Consider the following 15,886-nt stretch of genomic DNA (forward strand, 5'->3'; position numbering starts at 1 on the left):
AAGTTTGGAACCCTCTTCATTTGCAAACTGCTCCAGGTCTCTCATATTTGATGAATGTCTTCTCCCAACAGCATTTTTGAGATCTCTCCACAGGTGTTCAATTGGATTTAGATCCGGACTCTTTGCTGGCCACTTCAGAAATCTCCAGCGCTTTGTTTCCATCTATTTCTGCGTACATTTTAAAGTATTTTTGGGGTCATTGTCCTGCTGGAACACCCATGACCCAGGATGCAAACCCACTGGGCACTACATTGTGAACCAAAATTCTTTGGTAATCTTCAGATTTCACACAGTTGAGGCACCCAGAGGCAGCCAAACAACCCCAAAACATCTTTGAAACTTGACCATATTTGACTGTAGGTACTATGTAGTTTTCTTTGTAGGCCTCATTGTGTTTTTGAGAAATGGTAGAATAATGTGCTTTTCCAAAAAGCTCTGTCGTGGTCTCATCTGTCCACAAGACGCTTTCCCAGAAGGATTTTGGCTTACGCTTGTACATTTTGGCAAACTTTAATTTAGCTTTTTCTGTCTCCTTGTCAGCAGTAGGTCCTCTTGGTCTACTGACATAGCATTTCATTTAATTTAAATGTTGACAGATAGTTCACGCTGACACTGATGCACCCTGAGCCTGCAGGACAGCTCAAATTTCTTTGGAACTTGATTGGGGTTGCTTATCCACCATCCAGAATATTCCACGTTGCAAACTTTCATCAATTTTTCTCTGTCATCCACGTCCAGGGAGATTAGCTACAGTGCCATGGGTTGTAAACTTCTTGATTATATTGTACACCATGGACAAAGGAACATCAGGTTCTCTGGAGATGGACTTGTAACTTTGAGATTGATGTTATTGTCTGTCTTCAGACAGTTCTATTCTCCTTTTTCTGTTCTCCATGCTTAGAATGGCACACACAGAGACACAATGCAAATATTGAGTCAACTTCTCCCCTTCTACCTGGTTTCAGGTGTGATTTTCATATTGCCTGCACCTGTTACTTGCCACAGGTGTGCTGAATGAGCATCACATGTGTTAAACAAAGTAGTTTACCCCCATTTTGGAGGTGTTGTGTGAAATTATGCCTAATTTGCCTTTTTTCCTTTGCTTTTTCATGTTGTTCCAATATAAACAAAGGAAGTAAACATATGTATAACAAAACATGTGTAATTGCACTAATACTTTAGAAAATACTTTATTTTCTGGAACAATTTCAAGGGTGCCAAAGGGAATAGTGGTTATTTTGCACACTAAACTTCAGATTGGAACAATTTGTGCTAAAACTCTGCTTGAGCCGGGGGGTACAGAGATCTCAATTGCATCGTAATTCTTGGGACTGAGGGATCATTATTCCCTTTTGTCACATTAGAGGACACTAGTATTAAAACACACAATGCTAAGTGGGGGCTATGTTATACTGGAATTACACATGCAGTTCAATTATTGTGAGCCAAACACAGAAGTAGATACAAAAGTGAGGAGTATCAGTCTTTCCTTTATACTTTTCCTTCTTCTTGGTTCAAAAAAATGGCACAAAAACTGCATGTATGATTCCAGTCTTACAGATTTTGCCTAGTACATTATTAAAGCTTATTTATTTCCAGAACTTCAAACACTTGGATTCTGAGAAGTGGGTAGACTTCTTCAACATGGTACTCATTGTCAAACTGGGGTTCCTGGTGGCCCCATCCCTCATTTATATTGACATAGCCAAATCCGTTTTCTTAACAGTAATCATCTTATTCATCTTTTATTCTTTCACACGTAAAGAATGTTAATAAGATCTAATAAGTTATTTGATAATAAAAACCCATAAAGAAAACTGTTAATCCGTTTTTATAATACCGATTGGTCCACTTCCTCAGAGAATCAATGTAGTGCCTTTGACTTTTGTAGTCTATGGGTAATATTCATGTCTGCACCACATTCCTCAGCTCTTCAGTAGAATGCAATGATTGGTGATTTTCAGCCTGGTTTGATGTGGCTCCCCAAGCCATTTCAGCATTTTCTGGGAGATATGTAGTGTCTCTATGGCAGTAGGAATAGCGATGATTCATATGTTGGGAGAAGGACCCGGAATGGGAGAATCTTTTGCCACATTTATCACAACGATATGGTTTTTCTCCCGAGTGTAGACGAATATGTTCAATGAGATGATGTTTGTGCTTGAAGGCCTTGTTACAAATTTCACATTGATGTGGTCTGTTTCCTGGGTATGAAAAAGTAGAATTAGATTGTTAAAGGGAACAAAGTCTTATAGTGGTGTTTCAAAGTTTGTGAACCCCTCAGAATTTTTAATATTTCTGCATATATTTGACCAAAAACTACATCAAGGTTTTACATCAATCCTAAAAGTAGATAAAGGGAATAAAGTCAAACAAATGAATCAAAAATATTAAATTGTATATTTTTTTATACGGGAAAATAATCCAATATTACATGTCAGTGAGGGGCAAAAATATGTGAACCTTTAGGATTAGAAGATAATTGGAAGGTGAAATCTATGTCTGTTTTAAATCAATAGGATGACAATTAGATGTGCGTAGGCGTAACCCCTTAATATCCAATGACGGACACAGTCCGTCATCAGACAATTCCCCTGCTTTGATGAGGGCTCCGGTGCTGAGCCTGCATCAAAGCCGGGACATGTCAGCTGTTATAAACAGCTGACATGTGCCCGCAATAGGCGCGAGCGAAATCGCCGTCCGCCCGCGCCTATTAACTAGTTAAATCCCGCTGTCAAAGCTGACAGCGGGCATTTAAATAGCATTTCCGGCCGCCGGGCCGGAAATGACGTCATCGCCGACCCCCGTCACGTGATTGGGGGGTCGGCGTCATGTTGCCTGGACAACCAGAGGTCTCTATGAGACCTCTATGGTTGTTCCAGGCATATGGTTTTCAGCGCCACCCGGTGGTCAGCGCTGAATGCACAGCAGTAAATCTGCTACATATGGGTGATCTGCTCATTGCCCATATGTAGCAGAGCCGATCGGGTTGCGCATGCTTCTAGCCTCCTATGGAGGCTATTGAAGCATGCCAAAAGTAAAAAAAAATGTTTCAAAATAAAAAAAATTAAAAAAAACCTAAAAGTTCAAATCACCCCCCTTTCACCCCAATCAAAATAAAACAGTAAAAAAAAAATCCCACATACACATATTAGGTATCGCCGCGTTCAGAATTGCCCGATCTATCAATAAAAAAAGCATTAACCCAATCGCTAAACGGCGTAGCGAAAAAAAAATTCAAAACGCCAGAATTACGTTTTTTTGGTTGCCAAGACATTGCATTAAAATGCAACAACGGGCGATCAAAGGAACGTATCTGCACAAAAGTGGTATCATTAAAAACGTCAGCCCGGGATGGAAAAAATAAGCCCGCACCCGACCCCAGATCATGAAAAATGGAGACGCTACGGGTCTCGGAAAATTGCGCACATTTTTTTTTTTTTAGCAAACTTTGGAATTTTTTTTCACCACTTAGATAAAAGAGGACATAGACATATTTGGTGTCTATGAACTCATAATGGCAGGTCAGATTTAGCATCTAGTGAACCTAGCAAAAAAGCCAAGCAAAAAACAAGTGTGGGATTGCACTTGTTTGGCAATTTCACCGCACTTGTAATTTTTTTCCCATTTTCGAGTACACAACATGGCAATACTGATGATGTCGTTTAAAAGTACAACTCGTCCCACAAAAAATAAGCCCTCACATGGCCATATAGACGGAAAAATAAAAAAGTTGTGGCTCTGGAAAGAAGGGGAGGGAAAAATGAAAATGCAAAACCAAAACTGATTGTTTAAAGTCTGATCTGGACAACAAAGGTTTGTGATGTTGCATCATGGCATGAACAAAGCGGATTTATGATGACCTGAGAAGAAAAGTCATTGATGCTCATCTGGCTGGAAAAGGTTGCAAATTGCAAAACCATCTCTGCCTAGCAGTGCAGAGAATCCGAAGACGCTGAGACAAGTGAGTATTTGATGAGAGGTGAGTATTTGATGTTTTATTTTTTTTTATACATCTGGGTGGGCCATTTATAAAGATGCAATCCAAAATGGCCAACTTCAAAGTGGCTGCCATGGTCACTACCCATCTTGAAAAGTTTTCCCCCTCCCATATACTAATATGCCACAAACAGGAAGTTGATATCACCAACCATTCCCATTTTATTTAGGTTTATCCATATAAATGGTCCACCCAGGTGTATCCATATAAATGGCCCATCCTGTATATGGAGTTGTATTTATAGGGTCCATTATTCTGTATGGAAAATAATGTAGGGTCCATTATACTGTACAGAGCATTATATGGGGTCCATAATACTGTATGGGGCATTATATGGGGCCCATTATACTGTAAGGAGCATTATATGGGGTCCTTTATACTGTAAGGAGCATTATATGGGGTCTAGACCATTATATGGGGCCAATTATACTTTACAGAGCATTATATGGGGTCCATTATACTGTATAGAGCATTATATGGGGCTCATTATACATTACAGAGCATTATATGGGGTCCATTATACTGTGTGGCGCACTATGTGGGGCACATTATACTGTATGTTGCAATATCTGGGGCCCATTATAGTGTATAGAGCAATATATAGGGACCATTCTTTATGGAACATTATATGGTGCTAATATACTGTATGTAGTATTATATGGAGCCCATTATTCTGCATGGAACAATATATGTGGCCCATAATAGTGTATGGAAGAATATATGGTGCCCATAATACTGTATGGAGGACTATGTGGTGCCAATAATACTGTATGGAGGACTATGGGGTGATCATACTACTGTATGAAGGACTATGTGGTGTCCATAATGCTGTGTGGAGGACTATGTGGTGCTCACAATACTGTATGGAGCCAGGGGCAAAACTACCACAGTCGCAGCAGTCGCCACTGCGACCGGGCCCAGGGGAGTCAGGGGCCCGGCAGGTCAGACCATGATATCTCCCAACCGTTCCAATTCTTGCGTGTACGACATGTACGAGCAGAGCTGTGTGTGTATGAGGTGTACGGAGCAGAGCCGTTTGTATGAGGTGTACAGAGTGCAGCCGTGTGTGTACGGAGTGGAGGCGTGTGTACGAGGTGTACGGAGCAGAGCCGTGTGTGTACGAGGTGTACGGAGCGGAGCCATGTGTACGAGGTGTACGGAGCGGAACCATGTGTGTACGAGGTGTATGGAGCGCAGCCATGTATGTGTACGAGGTGTACGGAGCGGAGCCGCGTGTGCACCAGGTGTATGGAGCGGAGCCACGTGTGTACGAGGTGTGCGGAGCCATGTGTGTACGGATCAGAGCCGTGTGTGTACGAGGTGTACGGAGCAGAGCTGTGTGTACGAGGTGTAAGGAGCGGAGCCGCGTGGGTACGAGGTGTAAGGAGCGGAGCCGCATCTGTACAAGGTGTACGGAGCGGAGCCGCGTGTGTACAAGGTGTACGGAGAGGAGCCGCGTGTTTATGAGGTGTACGGAGCGGAGATGTGCATGTATTTTGGCATGGGGGGCCCCATTTGAAAGTTCGCACCGGGGCCCATAGCTTTGTAGTTACACCACTGTATGGACTGTGTGACTGGAGACTTTTGAATCCCCCAGGGTATGTACTGTGCACTGTGAGGATTTGCCGGTTTCTGAGTTATTGTATAATTTACAATACAGATCACTCATGTAATGTAAGAAGTAAGTGAAATCTTTGGCATTGTACTATACGTATATTCCTTAACTGTGCATCATGAATTGTGGTATGTGTTAAAGGGGCCTACTGAGACCCTTACCCCAGGGCCAACGAAAACCTGAAGCCGACCCTGCTGCTGCCAAACAATTGTTCGGCCGACTGCCATCTGTTGAGTATCAGAGGCGGGTTAGATGCATATGACTAAAAATAACACATAGACATTCACTCTAGTAATCCCTAAATGCTCTTTGTTTACTTGGCTACAGTGATGACGTGTTTTATACGACGTGACCATGCCGTCCGGTCCGAACACTGGCCAACAATTATTGGCTTTCAGGGTCAAGTGTTAAATATACCACTTCATTTCGACAGAGCAGTGGAACCATCTGTGTGGGAGCAGCGAAGATTTAAAAGGTGAACGTATAATATATATGTATACACATACACTCACTGGCCACTTTATTAGGTACACCATGCTAGTAAGGGGTTGGACCCCTTTTTGCCTTCAGAACTGCCTCAATTCTTCGTGGCAGAGATTCAACAAGGTGCTGGAAGCATTCCTCAGAGATTTTGGACCATATTGACATGATGGCATCACACAGTTGGCGCAGATTTGTCGGCTGCACATCCCTGATGCGAATCTCCCGTTCCACCACATCCCAAAGATGCTCTATTGGATTGAGATCTGGTGACTGAGGAGGCCATTTGAGTACAGTAAACTCATTGTCATGTTCAAGAAACCAATCTGAGATGATTCGAGCTTTATGACATGGCGCATTATCCTGCTGAAAGTAGCCATCAGATGTTGGGTACATTGTGGTCATAAAGGGATGGACATGGTCAGCAACAATACTCAGGTAGGCTGTGGCGTTGCAACGATGCTCAATTGGTACCAAGGGGCCCAAAGAGTGCCCAGAAAAAATTCCCCACACCATGACACCACCACCACCAGCCTGAACCGTTGATACAAGGCAGGATGGATCCATGCTTTCATGTTGTTTACGCCAAATTCTGACCCTACCATCCGAATGTCGCAGCAGAAATCGAGACTCATCAGACCAGGCAACGTTTTTCCAATCTTCTACTGTCCAATTTCGATGAGCTTGTGCAAATTTTAGCCTCAGTTTCCTGTTCTTAGCTGAGAGGAGTGGTACCCAGTGTGGTCTTCTGCTGCTGTAGCCCATCTGCCTCAAAGTTCGACGCACTGTGCGTTCAGAGATGCTCTTCTGCCTACCTTGGTTGTAACGGGTGGCAATTTGAGTCACTGTTGCCTTTCTATCAGCTCGAACCAGTCTGCCCATTCTCCTCTGACCTCTGGCATCAACATGGCATTTCCGGCCACAGAACTGCCGCTCACTGGATTTTTTTTCTTTTTCGGACCATTCTCTGTAAACCCTAGAGATGGTTGTGCGTGAAAATCCCAGTAGATCAGCAGTTTCTGAAATTCTCAGACCAGCCCTTCTGGCACCAACAATCATGCCACGTTCAAAGGCACTCAAATCACCTTTCTTCCCCATACTGATGCTCGGTTTGAACTGCAGGAGATTGTCTTGACCATGTCTACATGCCTAAATGCACTGAGTTGCCGCCATGTGATTGGCTGATTAGAAATTAAGTCTTAACACACAGTTGGACAAGTGTACCTAATAAAGTGGCCAGTGAGTGTATACTAGTATGTTATTTTTTCATCATATGCATCTTATACAGGTGATAAAAAGATAATTGATTTCTTGACGGTGTGATCTATGCTCTCAGCTTTGGTGTAGAAGTTGGTATGTGAGATTTAGCTACAACATATACAGTAAACAGTACATGTTAGTGTGGCACCCCTGAGGGTCCGGTCGCCACAGAGGTACTGCACCTCATCCAGAGGTGTGGTATGCCACCCTCAGGTAAGGAGGGATTACCACACCACTGCACTCAACACACACACTAGCTAGTCAGGGCACCTGGGCGTACCCTTCGGGAGGATGGCCTCATCCCAGACTGGCTAGGAAAGGGTGTGGGGGGTTTGTGTAGAAGGTAGGTAGAGTGGGAGGAGCTTAGGTAGTGGAGTGATAGTTAGGCATCCAATCAGAGAGAGCAAGGTGACAGTTGGTGGGAGGAGCTAGTCCTGAGGTAAAGAGATCCTTCCAGAGAGTAGTCATTCGATGACAGGACCAGCGAGAGAGCAGGATTGCTGTAGAGGACTGTGGGTGGAAGTGAGAGAAACATCTTGTCCATGCTCCTGGACAAGGAAGAAGGGGTCCTAGGGGCACGGGTAGTGCAACTGGCCACCCGTGGAAGGGAATGATCTGGCCGAAGTGGGGGGAGCCGGCCCCTGAAACTAGTGGAGGATTTTAGGACTCGGAGGCTGAGGTCACTTTAAGTGCCTCAGCCACAGCCACAAGCACCCTCCAAAAGGCAGCGGTATGAGTAACGGACCTCGGGGCCTGACCCACATTGCCTGAGGAGATCCGTGGCTACCAGCTGGGGGCACTACTTGTGAAGGCGCAGGGCAGGGAAAGTAAGGAGAATTCAGCGCCGAGACACGGCCTTGAGAGAAGACACAAGGAGGAGTCCTGAAAGGTGTACCCAATCTGCCTGGGAGTTTGCCGAACCCTTCCCTCAGAGGACGCAGCACTAAGTGGACCAACGTGTACACGAAACTTGTGAGTAAAAAACCCAGAAACTGCACCTAACTGTGTCCTTGGAGTTATTTTACAACTGCCTGCCTCACACTGCAAACACCATCACCGTCACCGTCTCAACTGCCCTGGGACACAGCTCAACCTGTAGAGAGCTTTACCATCCCCGTTGCCCTAAGACTGTCCCAGAGGATCTGCAGAGCAAAGTCGGCTTAACACCTGTATTGCCGAATACCACAGGTGGCGTCACGAATCCCCTTTTCCCCTATTAATAATCCTACCATCTTCCCCTTCATCTGCACTTCCATCATTTTCATCTGGACGCCCAGGGCCACGGATCGGGTCAATAACACCACCGTGACACACTTCCCCTGTAAAAGAGCCTGACCGACCCGGTACCGAGTACCCCCGACCCTGCGGGGCATTCCATTAGCATCTCACAGTATACTGTTCATACACCATTAATTCAGTGCTATCATAATAACCATCAGCAAAAGTTACACTATATAAACTGAACAAACATCACGCGGTTATATACTGTAGTGTAGACAGTACAGGCCTCCCTACACACAGACCAGTTTCAAAACGGTTTAATTGCAGATTTTTTTTAGTGCAAATTTGCCACAATTCTACATGAGACATTTATTTGCAGACCATTGTTGTTTTTTTTTTTTTTTAAATAGACTTAACAGAAGTATATGTACAGAAAATATACAGTACCTTGCAAAAGTATTCAGCCCCCCTGGAAATTTTCAACCTTTTCCCACATATCATGCTTCAAAAATAAAGATACCAAATGTAAATTTTTGGTGAAGAATCAACAGCAAGTGGGACACAATTGTGAATTTGAACGAAATTTATTGGTTATTTTAAATTTTTTTGGAAATTGAAAAACTGAAAAGTAGGGCGTGCAATATTATTCAGCCCCTTTACTTTCAGTGCAGCAAACTCACTCCGGAAGTTCATTGTGGATCTCTGAATGATCCAATGTTGTCCTAAATGACTAATGATGATAAATATAATCCACCTGTGTGTAATCAAGTATCCGTATAAATGCACCTGCTCTGTGATAGTCTCAGGGTAATGTTTGATGCACAGAGAGCATCATGAAGACAAAGGAACACAACAGGCAGGTTCGTGATACTGTTGTGGAGAAGTTTAAAGCCGGATTTGGATACAAAATGATTTCCAAAACTTTAAACATCCCACGGAGCACTGTGCAAGTGATCATATGGAAATGGGAGGAGTATCATACCACTGCAAATCTACCAAGACCTGGCTGTCCCTCTAAACTTTCATCTCAAACAAGGAGAAGACTGATCAGAGATGCAGCCAAGAGGCCCATGATCACTCTAGATGAACTGCAGACATCTACAGCTGAGGTGGGACAGTCGTACACTGCACAAATCTGGCCTTTATGGAAGAGTGGCAAGAAGAAAGACATTTCTCAAAGATATCCATAAAAAGTGTTGTTTAAAATTTGCAACAAGCCACCTGGGAGACACACCAAACATGTGGAAGAAGGTGCTCTGCTCAGATGAAACCAAAATCGAACTTTTTGACAACAATGCCAAACGATATGTTTGGCGTTAAGGCAACACAGCTCATCACCCTGAACACACCATCCCCACTGTCAAACATGGTGGTGGCAGCATCATGGTTTGGGCCTGCTTTTCTTCAGCAGGGACAGGGAAGATGGTTAAAATTGATGGGAAGATGGATGGAGCCATATACAGGACCATTCTTGAAAACCTGTTGGAGTCTGCAAAAGACAATGATCCCAAACATAAAGCAAAATCTACAATGGAATGGTTCACAAATAAATGTATCCAGGTGTTAGAATGGCCAAGTCAAAGTCCAGACCTGAATCCAATCGAGAATCTGTGGAAAGAGCTGAAAACTGCTGTTCACAAACGAACTCCATCAAATCTCACTGATCTCAAGCTGTTTGCCTAGGAAGAATGGGCAAGAATTTCAGTATCTCAATGTACAAAACTGATAGAGACATACCCCAAGCGACTTGCAGCTGTAACCGCAGAAAAAAGTGGCGAAACAAAGTATTAAGTTAAAGGGGCCGAATAATATTGCTCGCCCCACTTTTCAGTTTTTGAATTTCCACAAAAATTTGAAATAACCAATAAATTTCGTTCAACTTCACAATTGTGTCCCACTGGTTTCTGATTCTTCACCAAAAATTTACATTTGGTATCTTTATGTTTGAAGCATGATATGTGGGAAAAGGTTGAAAATTTCCAGGGGGCCGAATACTTTCGCAAGCAACTATAACTTGAGTGTGATCTTACCTGTATGTTCATATTTGTGGCGTAGAAGAGAGCTGCTTTTCTGGAAACTCTTATTACACTGATCACAGGCATATAGGCCATTGTCGGCTTTTGTGGTCTTCTTACGTGGTACACTGGCAACTTGTTTCTCTCCCTCTGAGACATTCTTCAAGAATCAAACATCGAAGACAAGAATTACGAAACGCATTTGTAACGTACTGTGTGAGCCTACAGTATGACCTCCTTCTATTTCATCACCCTAAACAACCTGCATCCCTCCTGGGTAGTATGTGGGCGTACATGGGCACAGCCCAAGGGTGTAACCACAGTACTAATAGAGGAGTGTAGTGTACTATAACAAAGTAACTGTACATTTAAAGGGAATCCATCACCAGGTTTTTGCTACCTCATCTGAGAGCATCATAATATAGGAAAAGAGGCCCTGATTCCAGCAATGTATCACAGAGTTTACTGGGTGCAGCAGTTGTGACATAATCAGAGTTTATAGATGAAGAATACAGCAGAGCTCAGAAAGCTGCTCCCACCCACACCACAGCTTTCTGTGCACATTGTCTATTAACAGTGAGCTGCTTATCAAAGGAGGTGGAGTGGTTGGACCAGGGCTCACTTGAGCATCAGTCCAGGCAGTGATTATCTCCTGTTGATAAAACATTCATTGTATGGAAACTATAGCACACTGCCTAATAAGTGACACATCCCTGAAATCTGTGTATTGGCCCCAACCTCATGCTATCCTCAGATTATACAAAAGCCTGCTAACAGATTCCCTTTAATGCTTTATTAAAGTTAACCTATTTATGTATAAGTTGTGATATACTATGCATAGTAATGATCTTTTAATCCAATCATTGTGAAGGTGTAAAACTGTGTATTACACATTTATACATCATATTTGTTAGGTATATGGCAAGATACCTTTTCCCCAGCGGTACTGATAACCATTCTTGACTACAACTGCATGAAAAAATTATACCATATATTTCCGTTACTGCCAGATCCGTACAACCAGAGGCCAATTAGTGGAATGTTTCAAAGTAAACTTAGCCTCAGACAAAATAAAGAGAATAAAAACTATTTCTGTAACATGATCAGATTTTGAACAAAGTTTAGGTGGCTTTCATACTAAACTTCTAGTTGTCAGGCTGCAGCACTGCAAGTAGATGCAGAGTAACGTGAACTCCACTAGATGGCAGCAGAGTGGAGAGAGGGCTAGAATCCTGCTCAGAGCAGACCAGCAGCACTGCAGCGAGGCTACCACCAGGTGGCAGCAGAATAGTCAGACAAGCCGCGTATCGTATCATAGTACCAGAGAGTATCGTAGTACCAAGGGAAATCCCACACACAGAGTCAGAGGAGTGCAAAAAGGTCAGTACCGGTCCGTAGCAGAAGTACCAGAAGGAAGGGACAGAATCAGGTCAAAGCCAAAGCAGAGTCAAGTACCGGGGAGTCCAAACACAAAGGGATACACAGAGTTGGGACGGGAAGGAGAGGGGTACACAGACACAGGCAAAGTCAGCTAAATGCAGAAGGACAAATCAGGGTCTCACCAGAGCCAGCTACACACGCCGTAGGCAGGAAATATAACTGACACTGTCTGCTGGATGCAGTACAGAGAAATAGCAGACCTGACACCAGAACGAGGCTTCGAAAGCTAATCCCTGAATGACCAGACTGAGAAAGGAGAGAAAAGACCCAAAACCCAGCCTGGATTATGACACTAGTATTTTACACTGACTCAGTTTGTGCCCTGAGCCTATACAATGTATCGGGTAATCACATATGGAATCTGATACTACTATAAAGGAGACACGCTGGAAACTTGACGAAGGACAGCACTTTTTCCGAAACACGTACACGTGTACAGGTAAGTCTAGCAAGATGTCCCAAAGCCCTATTAGCTTGTACCCATTTATGTTTTCTTGGGACATCACTGGAGCAGTAATACAGAGGAGTGGATTACCTGACACATTGTGCAGCGCCGGGGGTACACACAGAGTCAGTGGAAACATTTATACTCTTGATAATATATATATATTTTTTAAAACAGTTATTTTTATTTAGGTTTCAAGAGATAATATTTTGAGTGAGCAGATACCTGCCCGCTGCCACCTGTGAGAGCGTGGATTCCGGTCATGCATCCAGATGCACCCATATCTAGTATTTCAATTGTTAGTAGAAGCGCCGGTGCTTTTTATTTCATTACCCCCTTACCCACTACTCTCTATACTTTCTCGTGATTTCCAGGGGCTATTACACCCAAATTTCCTGAAATACACTAATTCTATCCGCCAACACTGCCCCTCTGTGGGACTAATTTTTGGTTCCCTTCCCCTAGCATCCAACACAATGGATCTAATTACACAGACAGACAACTGCCTCAGTATAGGCTTGCACTGTCCTATACAAGGTTAGTACATGTGATATGCTATGTCTCTGTAAAATAGATCTTTTCCCATCCAGGGACGGGTACATATTATATATATTGTATAAATTATTCATACTGTATACTGTATATCTGGAGTTTTCTATGCACTTTTTTCTTATTGCTGGACTCTCATGATGTGATTTTTTTCCCTCTCTTCTAGTGACAATTGTGACAAAGACACGAGAAGGATCGAAGCGTCAAAAGTCTATGTCGCTCACCTCCCGTCATCACTTGAAATTAAACCCTGCAAATCTGGAATATGAGTGTGCGGTGACTCTCATACTCCTGCAAACACAGTATGACATGCTCCATTGACTCCCTATGTATGGAGGTATTCACCCTGTGTAAACAGTGATTTAAGGTGAAAATACCTCCATACAGATGGTGCCAGATACAGCCTCTCCGGCAGTGCACACTCTTTCAGCGGCATACTAATAACCCATAAAGCCTCTGTGCACCACTCTACAGGCAGCATGCCCATACACATGAACGCCAAGATACATGCATCTAGAATCCCTTTTAGAGAACCAGTGGTTGACTCACCATTGGTGTGGAGTCTTCACATCTTGTTAAGCTATTTGGTTGGTTTCCATAAAAGCAGTTTATGAAAGGGCAGAACGAGAGTCCACTGAAACTGTGGTTAATGTGTAGAAATGGATAACGACTCTGAATGAAGTTGTGCAATACATCTGGCAACAGGCATGGCAAATTGTGGGACCCCTGATGTGACTCAGTATCAAGTGAGAATAAATCTGATCTGGAACTTTTGCTTCTAAACGTATAATTTGCAAGTTTTAATGGTTCCTCACTTAAATGTGACTTCACTACTGGAATGGAGCGTATTTTTGGAACAGATAAGTCCAATGGCTCGCTTTGGGGGTCTTTTGGAGCACTGTTGGGTGGTTCATGAACAGTTCTAATGGAAATTGACCTGATGTGTTCTGAGCTACAGTATTGACTTGAATGGCAGGGCTGTAAGGTTTCCAGTTTGTAGATAGGAGATAACCGGTCACATTCAATAGTTTTTGTAGCCTCCTCTTCTTTTCCAGTTTCTATCTTCTCAGTACTGGGATTTCTTTGTGGAGTATTTTTATACATCACTGAATTCTTTTCTATAGTTTTAGTTCGCAGCTCCTGGGAATACTGGAATAAAGACTTAGTATTTTGATCGTTTTCATAGTGCTGACTACTAAACATTGTTTCCGGTTGGTACTTTCCACACTGATGGACACTGGCACTCTGGTGGCCCATTTCTTGTTTCCTTATAGAGTCCCATTGTCTAAGATGATCTTCTGGCCATCCGTTGAATCTAATTTGTTGCAAATTCCTCCAGCAATTATTACCAAAATGCCAAAAATCTTGAGCCTTTTTCAAATGTGAATTTAAAGCTGTGTCCAAAGAAATGCACTCAGGTGATCCAGCAGTTACATTAAAATCATGGCTACACCATTGGACATGTGGGGCGGGTAAAGGTTCAGCAACTGGATGGTATATTAGCCAATTTTTACTATGGGAATTTTGCAGTGTGACTTGATCGCTATAGTTTTGTCCAAAGGGAAGTTCTCCAGGGAGAGAACATGGATGTATTAATGGGGGCACCATCGAATTACTGTTATTAGAGGGAAAACATTTCCTGTTGTTTAAGTGAGAGCTGTAGGATCCTGAATGTGAAAACCTTCGCTTGCACTTGGAACATTCATAGGGTTTTTCACCTACAGAAACAGATAAACCAAATTGTTCAGGACAAATTATTTTAACTCTGCTAATGTAAAAATAAATGATAATAATGTGTTTAACATACTGCAAATACATAGTATTAAACTTTTGACTTCCCAAAGTCTCAAGATTTCCTACATGTAACTTCCCATGTCTGTTCAGGTTAGCACATACATAGCAAGTTACATGGTAATTTCCTGCTTGAAGAACTGGTGGCCGAATCATAAGGAATGTGTTGTGCAGACTCAGAGCAAATTGACTGACATTTGAGGCTCTAGGCTCCATATTCTGAGGGCTCTATGGCTGATACTCTGGTTGGCATTGGAGGTTCCTGTGAAGACACCTGCGTGTAAAGCTCAGCACTTGGGCTCTTTAGTTTTTGGTTTTTTTTTCTGGGTAAAAAAGGGACCAATTTTCAATAGAGTTTTGGATCAGATTTTTCATCAGTGTCTCATTTTTACCATCACAGTTTCATCAGTTTTTCTCATTTGAAAAAAAACAAAAACTTTTAGTACTTTCATGTTGAAGGATTCTCCTAGCAAAGAGTCAATGAAAAATGAGAGCACTAGAACGCGATTAGGATGCCATAAATATTTTTCCAAGTTTTTCAATAACTTTTACACATGCATTTGGGAATTTTATCAGTGATTAGGATCATAAACAGACCAGACATGTCCCTGCAAAAAAAGGACAGTGTACAGCCGCATAGACTAGAATGGGTACAGGTTCTATCCATAAAAGAAACGTGAATAAAACACCTGTGAGTAAATCAGAAGTGTGAACATGGCCTAAATTATAAGAGCAACTTACAAAAGGCCTTTATAATGGCCAATAGTCAATTGAACAATTGCCTGTACAGATATCTGTTCCACAAAACAGGGTAAATGTTCCAACAATGACCAATAGTTTGCTCATTTGACATTTTTCCCTTCATCTTTTTATGACGATAAAAATCATTGCTTGTTGACAATGGAAGTGCTGAACTGTATGGGGTGGGGCTTACAATCGCACAAGTGATCATTGCTACATTTAATTATAGATTATTACAGATCGACTTAGTATATTAGGAATTAGTGTATGTTACAGGAAAATTATCTGCCCATGAGAAGGACCTAAAAGAGAAATTGTTGGTAAGATGA

At 42.6% G+C, this 15,886-nt stretch overlaps 1 protein-coding gene across 1 annotated transcript; it reads right to left on the reverse strand.

Annotated features, from left to right (window-relative positions):
• Positions 1-1,239: 1,239 nt before the first annotated feature.
• Positions 1,240-14,738, reverse strand: LOC141091391 (uncharacterized). The gene is made up of 3 exons (XM_073576946.1): positions 13,575-14,738; positions 10,607-10,751; positions 1,240-2,204 (listed from the first exon to the last, which is right to left on the reverse strand). Exons 1-3 carry the CDS (start codon positions 14,631-14,633, stop codon positions 1,906-1,908), a joined length of 1,503 nt encoding a protein of 500 aa, XP_073433047.1. The 5' UTR covers positions 14,634-14,738; the 3' UTR covers positions 1,240-1,905.
• Positions 14,739-15,886: the final 1,148 nt, after the last annotated feature.

Source organism: Dendrobates tinctorius, unplaced genomic scaffold, assembly GCF_039654945.1.
Source record: "Dendrobates tinctorius isolate UK_male_01 unplaced genomic scaffold, ASM3965494v1 ptg000051l, whole genome shotgun sequence".
NCBI classification, from domain to species: Eukaryota; Metazoa; Chordata; class Amphibia; order Anura; family Dendrobatidae; genus Dendrobates; species Dendrobates tinctorius.

Excerpts from the sequence above, each read along its gene's own strand:
- LOC141091391 (XM_073576946.1), bottom strand. The coding sequence starts at position 14,633 with ATGGTGCCCCCATTAATACATCCATGTTCTCTCCCTGGAGAACTTCCC. Across the intron at positions 10,752-13,574 it reads GTGAAGACTCCACACCAATG|AATGTCTCAGAGGGAGAGAA; the intron begins GTGAGTCAACCA and ends TGATTCTTGAAG. Across the intron at positions 2,205-10,606 it reads CCACAAATATGAACATACAG|GAAACAGACCACATCAATGT; the intron begins GTAAGATCACAC and ends TTTCATACCCAG.